The sequence below is a fragment of the Daldinia childiae genome, assembly GCF_008694065.1.
Source record: "Daldinia childiae strain JS-1345 chromosome Unknown Scaffold6, whole genome shotgun sequence".
NCBI classification, from domain to species: Eukaryota; Fungi; Ascomycota; class Sordariomycetes; order Xylariales; family Hypoxylaceae; genus Daldinia; species Daldinia childiae.
In genome coordinates, this window is record NW_022984647.1 from 912,253 (window position 1) to 920,843 (window position 8,591).

The 8,591-nt window shown below is 47.6% G+C and overlaps 3 protein-coding genes across 3 annotated transcripts; 2 read left to right on the forward strand and 1 right to left on the reverse strand.

The window, feature by feature from the left end:
• Positions 1-1,471: 1,471 nt before the first annotated feature.
• Positions 1,472-2,537, forward strand: GL218_06162 (uncharacterized protein; the record flags this gene model as incomplete). Its single annotated transcript, XM_033582862.1, has 2 exons — positions 1,472-1,962; positions 2,051-2,537. 2 exons carry the CDS (start codon positions 1,472-1,474, stop codon positions 2,535-2,537), a joined length of 978 nt encoding a protein of 325 aa, XP_033433937.1.
• Positions 2,538-3,108: 571 nt separating this feature from the next.
• On the reverse strand, positions 3,109-3,876 carry GL218_06163 (uncharacterized protein; the record flags this gene model as incomplete). The annotated part of the gene is made up of 1 exon (XM_033582863.1): positions 3,109-3,876. One exon carries the CDS (start codon positions 3,874-3,876, stop codon positions 3,109-3,111), a length of 768 nt encoding a protein of 255 aa, XP_033433936.1.
• Positions 3,877-4,976: 1,100 nt separating this feature from the next.
• GL218_06164 (uncharacterized protein) lies at positions 4,977-7,841 on the forward strand (the record flags this gene model as incomplete). The annotated part of the gene is made up of 2 exons (XM_033582864.1): positions 4,977-6,684; positions 6,763-7,841. 2 exons carry the CDS (start codon positions 4,977-4,979, stop codon positions 7,839-7,841), a joined length of 2,787 nt encoding a protein of 928 aa, XP_033433939.1.
• Positions 7,842-8,591: the final 750 nt, after the last annotated feature.

The window sequence follows — 8,591 nt, forward strand, 5'->3', positions numbered from 1 at the left end:
TATCGTGAGTCGACTCCAAAACATTACAAGTGACCTCTATTCAGGAACGTGAATCAGCATCGAACTAGACTTCATGATTCAATCCTTTAAGCTATTCTACGAAGCATAGGCCTCAGGCCATACGATGTCCACTATCCAATCGTGATAGAAGGTCAGCTCACACGAATATACTATCTTACCTTCAGACGCCACGTGCTCCAAAGCAGTACTCCTAGTCACACCCAAGTCAACGACCCTCGTCACCGTATCGTATAGAAGGCAATTTCAGCGAGTTAGACGTACCAAGACCGAACGGAAAGTCCAACGATAGATCAAGACGTCCCAAATAGTATTTAACAAAGTTTTCCATCTTTCTTAAGAACTTAGATCCCCCCTCCCCCTCCCTTATCAACAACGCCTTACATCAAACTTCCACTATTATATTTCAGCACGCACTTACTCGTGACCTACCGTGTCCCTTCTACTCCTAGCAAGCCAACTTACTATCAGAAACCCTTTCACAAATCAATCTCAAGTAGGCCCAATGCCGACCAATATCATTATACCACCGCCGGTTAGCCGCATCATCTACGAGGTGCCACCGCCACACATGTACGGCCCTCTCCATCCGACCCGCGACGCTCCTGGCCCACCGAACCGCCCGCTTCCAAAGCCGCCGGTACGTCCAAAATGCGCAGTGGGCGGTTCTGCCGTCTTATATCCGACGACTATCCTTCGGCCTGTTACTATTCTGCGCCCTGTGTTACCTATGGAGCTCGGTGCTTCTACCTCGCAGGTTCCTCCGGCGCCGAATGCAGTCTTGCTACGACGGATCGCATAGGAGGTTTAAGCTAGGGAAAGGGGCTGACATGGGTTATTCTTCTTCTCAGGGCAGCACTACATATGGAAGTGTTGCTTTATTACGGCGATAGCCGGTTGCTTTAGTTATACTCGTTCCCTAGATCAGTATGATATATTATTAACCTTTCATGAATATTCTTATGTGACAATCATAAAGTAATATGAGTTCCTCGAAGCTTATAAGTCCCTGTCTATTATGTACGAACTATCTATACTTTTGTTCTGCAGTCATGAAATTATGCTATAAAATATTTGATGGTTGTATTATCTATACCGTAATGTGAGTTTTATGTGTTACTTGACCACGTAGCACTCAGCCACCAATTACGCCTGTTTAATCACTAACTATTCGTCCATATCTTATTAATCACCTATCAAGTTTCTCTTGACAACAAGATCGTCAGCCTGGGTAGGGCCATGGTCTAGCAATGTAACCTCATTGGTTGGCGAATCACATCCCTAGCGGTGATAGGATGAGCAGGGGTTTGCCTAACGAACATCAACTTGAACCCTCGTAAGTTTCGTGTTGTTTATCAACCCCTCTTCTTCTTCTTCTACCTCTTCAGTAATTATATACATATGCCAATTCCGTGAGATACTCGTAGCGATAGCTTAGGTAGCTACCGTATCTATGGCTGACTCTCGAACGCTACGCATCGTTACTGCCGCGACTTTCTTGCCCGCATTTCCCCTCTGTGTCGCGCACGGCGTCGTCTCAAGCAGCCCCGCCCCCGCGGTCGGCCTGGTGCCGCTCGCCTTCTCGGCCGGCGCAGGTATTTTTATAAATTCGCGGCAGTCTAGGAGTAAGCAGACACTGTCAGAACCGGAGCCGGAGTTGGAGCAAGGGGTTACCGAGGAGAGTGCTCTGGAACAGGAATATGAGCGAGGACCAGAGACGGACACGCAACAGAGCCGAGAGGCATCTGATGCACCCAGTCCAGTCCCAGTGCCGAAATCTACTCCGATCCACCCAATCCTCGTTTTCGCCGTCGATACGATCCTTGCTGCAGCACTCATGGTAGTTCTGGTCTTCACATGGATTGATTCTAGCGGCGGCAGCACTAACAGTGCCGAATCGGCCATGTTGGCCGCATACGCGACCATCCCACTACTAGTTAATTTGTAGGTTCAGCTATATTCTCATCTCTTTAGGAATCAAGCGACAAGCAAACAAGATCATGAGTTGCTAAACCCAGTGTGTTATGCATAGTTTGATCCATCTTTTCCTAGCGGTACGCGAATTCTCTCGCGGCCTCGCACTCCCGGGGCTGACGCAATACCTCGCGTGGCAGGCTGTTCCGCCCGATTGTCCTAACTGTGGACACCAGCTGCGACCAGATGCTCCTCCTAGCATGCCGTGGCTTAACGAGGCGTCGCTACCGAGACCGAACCTCAAGATCAAGAGCGTAAAGTGGAAGTTACCAGCAATGCCCAAGGTGAAGGCGCCAGAATGGAAGACACCGGCTTGGTTCAGGAATCGTAGCGCACGCGGGTACGCGCCCTTGTTTGTTTCTACCGATCGCGATGATGAGGAAGAGACTACTGCACCGATTGCCCCGTACAGAGACGACCCCGAAGTGGGCGAGCCGTCTACTCGGCTTGAGGACCCCGAGACGCCGGAGCCGGAAGTGATTGATATCGTGGGTAAGAAGAGCAAGAGGCTGGGGAGAAATTCGTCGTCGTCACCCTCGGCTTAAAGAGAAAAGAGGCCCCCTTGATTCATCCCGGTGTCAAGATTGTCTGTATTACTCCTTGTACAGCTTCTTTCCCGATTTATTTTCATGGTCGTATTTCATGGCTGTGCGTCGATTTTCTACGAATGATATTACCAAAGCGGCGAAAAGGCATGATACCCCCTATGATTGAAAGCTATTTCTAGGCGTTCATATTGAAGAGTATGGTAGTTTTCAGTGCTTTAATTGCATATTTATGATAGTATGAGAGGTAGCTTATGAGTTGGAATATTCGAAACAGTGCCACTAGAGTAAGCGGTATGTTATTTAATTTCATGATTGGTGAATGGTGGTATCATCAGAGATGAGACCAAATATAGGTTATCAGTAGCTTTTCCACCGGATACAGTAATTATATAGCCAAAATAGTAATTGAAACAAGGTAGGCACTAAAGATGAAGGATAATGACTAAAGACCATCCCTCAATGTTCGGTATCTCAGTGGAATATTATTATATCGGATAAATGGCTAATACTACCAATTCGCTAGTCAGTAGGTAGGTAACGTGAGCGATGATAGGCGTCAAGCTTTCTATCAAGCTGCATTTTCGGTTTCATTTTCAGGAGTAGGTAGATTAATATTATATGACATTTCGAGAGATTTGCCTCGTAAGAGCACATGAAGTATCAACTCACTACCTTCGTCCACTATCCCATTTCTAACCAAGTTTGCAGTTAGGTAGTGGATCCGAGCAAGCAATTCGGTAAGGGCAGCACCCTCTTTTGGATTCTTCAAAGGGATGAAATCTTCATTTAGTTCGGCGTTGATGGCTATTCGGATTGCGAGAACGCCATTGCTGAAGAAGTTGGTGGTGGCACCGTACCATACAAACATCAACGTATCCTCCTCGGGGATAATATTTTCAGCCCCACGAAAGCTCGGTAGCGGACCGAACTCGGCCCAGCCGTCTGATGATAACGGTGAGATGCGACGCGCGTGTTGAAAAACAATTTCCCTTAAACGATCATGATCACCGGCGCGGCGAGCATCAGCTAAGCTCAGGTGCAATTCATCTTCCATAGCGTCTTCCTGTCTCATTTCTTCTACAGCGCGCTCCAAATCCTTGGAAACCCGACGGAAGTAATAAAATTGATATGCTATATAGGCAACAATAGTGAACACCGACCCGAGAGCGATATCCTTAAGCCTGCTACCTCGTGACCGGGGTGGTGGAGAGAAATATGGACCAGGCGGCGGCGCATAATTAGGGAAGCTGAGCTGCGGCCGGCTCCTAAACTGACGGTGATGGGCGACTGGTCTTAGTAATGAGGGCCTGGCCCGGGTATAGAGTTGCCGAAGCATGTCAGTTAGTTACTAGCAGATGTAACTATACTGAGGGCCGACGTGATTGACAGTGAAGATGTGATACCTAGGTATGAAGTGAGGCATTGAAAAAACTAATTCGCGTCAATCTTCGATGATAGATGAACAATAGGCTGAAAATTATCAGCTGGTAACACTTGGCACTGGTAGTAAACGATATTCCAAAGTGGTCAAAGCGTTTGCGCATGAATTAAGCATCAAGCAAATATTTTAATTTTCTATTCAATATCTCCAGAATACTTACTGTCGTGAGAAGCGGAATCTCTATACCAGCAGCATAAGAGTCCCATATAGACGTCTATGTTAGACTTCTTAGGTAAGAAGTCCAACATAGGTTAGGTACGTATAGTATTTACTCCCAAGAAGAGAGGAAGACGTTTACTCAAGCATTTGTCTTATGCTTAACCGAATCCCGGACCATATTTGAATCTCTAGGTTACATGTTACTACCTAGGGATCAATATGCAAGACAATACTTTTTACACCAATGCCCCTGGATTCCCTGCGGGGAATTGCTCATCTCCAACATTTTATCATGATTATTACGAAGCCTCCAAATTAGCAACCAAGGCCACTAAACTCGCGTGTCTAGCCAGGGTATCGTAGAGTATCTCCACAATCCCCGCAACTACACCATAGTAGATCGTTGTTAAGTGACTTGGATTAGCTCCTTGGGCACTCATGTCATTCGTGGAATCTCCCCATAAAGAGATTGATATTTACTTACGTTATCCTATCCTGTCTTGCTCGTCATAGCACGAACCAATGCTAATGCATACTAAGTCGACTTAGATGCGGAGTAGCTATTCATGCTTTACTACCTGGGCAACACGTCCGGTGTAATATCCTACCGAGGTTGCAATGCTACGCAAATCAAGTTACATAGCATGAATGATTCTAGTTTGTACCGGAAATTGGAGATCAGTTTCCCCATACTCTTAGACTATGTATATAATATATAAAGGTATGGGGAGGCTTCGGTATAGAAATCGCACTTGGATGGAGGCAAGTCTAGTAAGGCTTCGGAAAAGAGTTAAAGGGGACTCCGGCTGTGTTTCTGGCCTCTTAACCTTCCAAGAATGTCTCTGTCTCGGGCTATAGGGGTTATCGCCCTAGGCCTGGCCAACTTTGCTTCCGCCCAAAACTATCCAAATATCAGCAGTTCGGAAGATGTTGTCACGGTCAGATGGATCGGCAATACGCCTACCCTCAATTCGGGGTTGACATTCGGACTTCCTTGGCCCCGGGGCAAATACCAAGCAAACCAGACCACATTTACTGGTTTGGGAGGTGACGGTAATGACCAGGTCCAGATAGAGTCATGGGTGACAGCTTACTGGCCGGATGATTCGATCAAATGGACTGGACATGCACTTGGCGGATCTGAGAAGATTTACGAAGAGTACAAGATTACTGCGTCTGCCAACGTTGAGACTAATACGACCAAACGCGCAAACCCGTCTACTCAATCAGGGTTAACCGTCAGCGACTCTAACGACGAGATTACCGTGAACACCGGAAAACTCACAGCGACATTCCCCAAGTCTGGAAACACTCTCTTAAGTAGTATTAAGACGTCAAGCGGCAAGATTGTGGGGCAGAACGGACGACTGATACTACGATCGCAGTCTGGTATCGCGGATGACGAAGGAAACACAACTTCTATAGACAAGCTAAGATTCGAAAGTACTATCGAAGAAGTCACCGTTGATTCCAGTAAAGACGGCCCAGTTAGGAGCCTAGTAACTGTCCGTGGAATACACCAGACAACTTTGGGTACCCATGATGACTGGCTACCATTTATTCTTCGCTTTTACTTGTACGCGAATTCCGATGCTATTCGTGTTGTTCACACGCTTGTGTTTGACGGGAAAGGCGACAAGGACTTTGTTTCAGGGATTGGAATCCAGTTCGACGTCCCTCTAGCTGGTGAAGAGTTGTATAACCGCCATGTCAGGCTGGCCGGTCCTGGCGGAGGACTGCTAAGCGAGGCAGTGCAAGGTATTACAGGGCTACGAAGGGATCCTGGCAAGGAAGTTCGTAGCGCTCAATTCAAAGGCGAACAGACACCTGATATTGCGTCATGGGATACCCGCGTCTCCTCGAGGTTAAAGTGGATTCCCTCGTGGAGTGACTATAGCTTGACTCAACTGTCCTCTGATGGATTTACACTGAAGAAACGTACCAAGGCTGGTCAAAGCTGGGTCAAGATTCCTGGAGGCACACGAGCTGGTGGTCTTGCTTATCTTGGCGGTGCTACGCAAGGTGGTCTCGCAGTCGCTCTTCGCGACTTTTGGAAGAAATATCCAACAAGTCTAGACATCTCCAACGCAGCTACGGATGTTGGTCAGATAACCCTATGGCTATATAGCCCTTCTGCCGAACCCATGGATCTCAGACCCTTCCATGACGGCCTAGGGGAAGACACATATGACGACCAACTTGATGCGCTCGAGATTACTTACGAAGACTATGAGGGAGGTTACGACACACCTTACGGTATTGCTCGAACGAACGAAGTATTCCTATTCCCGTTTGATAAAACACCCTCCTCAGATACCCTAGCTTCCCTTACTGAGTATGCCAACGAACCACCCGCACTTGCCGCTGAGCCGGCATATATTCAACAGACAAAGGCTGTCGGGTCATACTGGGAGACTATCTCCGACAACTTGACTGAGGCAGCACGAACGGTTGAAACACACCTCGACTTTTTAATCAAGTTCTATCAAGATCAAGTGTCCCAGAGACGATGGTATGGATTCTGGGATCATGGTGATATTATGCGTATGTAACATCCAAGATCCTTCACTCTTTTTTAATATGTTTCGAGGGAAGAATAAAATCACTAACACGTTATCGTAGATACCTACGACGAAGATAGACACACCTGGCGCTACGATATTGGAGGATACGCTTGGGACAACTCGGAACTTTCACCCAATCTTTTCTTCTGGAACTACTTTTTGCGCACGGGGAGAGCGGACGTGTACCGATTTGCAGAGGCCCATGCACGACACACCGGTGAGGTGGACGTTTATCATATCGGCCCGTTCAAGGGATTCGGTACCCGTCACGGTGTCCAGCACTGGGGCGACAGCTCCAAGCAGATCCGTGTATCGACACCCATTTACCGACAAGTATTTTATTACCTATCCGGCGGCGATGAGCGAACTGGGGAACTCCTCCACGAGCTTATGGACGCCGACCAGGCATTCCTCACTGTAGATCCGCGTCGAAAGGTCCGCAAGGACAACGGTACCTATGTTATTGATCCAACTGCTCTAGACTTGGACCTCGGTCTGGACTGGTCGGGCTTAGCGTCGACATGGCTACTCGAGTGGGAGAGACGCGGCCCGCGATGGGAAGAAGCACGATCAAAACTCAACACTACTATGCACAGTATCGTAAAACTGAAAAATGGCTTTGTTACAGGACTGGGTCTCTATAATCTCCATACGGGCGTCATCTCGCCACCAGCCACCGACCCGAAGAACCTCGGCAACGTGACCGTGTCCCATCTCTCAGCGAGTTTTGGGCTGCCAGAGATCATCTCGCAGCTGACGGACTATCTAGGAGAGGACATACCGGCCGGTTTCGAACAGGCTTGGCTAGATTACTGCTACTATTACGGCGCCGGGGCAGCGGAGCAAAAGGCGCGGTATGGAGTCAGCTTCGGCAGCTTAAACTTGAAGCAGGGGCACTCGCGACTAACTGCGTATGCGGCCAAGAAGCTAGACAACTCGACGCTGGCGGCGCGCGCATGGAAGGAGTTCTTCAGTACCGACGGTTTATCACCATCACTTCCCTGGAAGAGCGAGCACCTGAACGGAAGTGAAGTTCTAGTACCGGTGGACGAGGCGGCGTGGCTTTCGACCAACGATGCTGCGCTATATGGGTTGGCTGGGATTGAGAACCTGGCTCAAGTTGGTTATGCCTTATAAGCATACCTTAATTACCTTGTAACTAATATAGCAATGATTTATTATCATATTTCAATACATCATCACTAGTATTCTACCTGAAAAAGAGTATGCAAATTATATTAATTAAGCTATTACTTGGGTACCTAGGTTAGGTATGTTAGGAACATGGATATCATCTCAATCCTCCTTATAATGCTCCTCCTTATGACTGACATTAGAAGCCAGGCAACAAGATAAGCTTTCAATGCCCAGTCCAATCAACCTCGCCCGTAAATTTCCTAGCCTTTGGGACTTCCAGATGGAGGGGTGTTTCTCGGATAACTATTTTCCCGTTTTTGACAACGCACAGGTTGCCTAGTTCGACAAATAGGTGTACCTGGAATACACTGCTAAGATAACGTACTTCATTCACCAATAATTCAAAATCCTCTACATCGCGGTCTGTCTGGATTATTCCGTTTTCGAGAAACACTGTGAATAATCTGACGTGTCGTCCAACGTCCCCTACACGGTTGTCGATATAATCTGATTTTAGAAGATGGAAGAACGGCGAGCAGCCCGCCTCGTCAAGCTTGTTAACATCCGCGCCGTTTGCGATAAGTTGTGGTATGAGGGTAGGGACTAGGCAGTCACCGAATCCATACCTAGCCATATTGTGTAGACCTATATATAAATCGTCAATAATTTATGCATTCTAATTTCTAATGAGTGAGGTATACTTACAAGTTTCCCCCCAGTCGTCGACCCACGAAGCATCAGAAGCGCCAT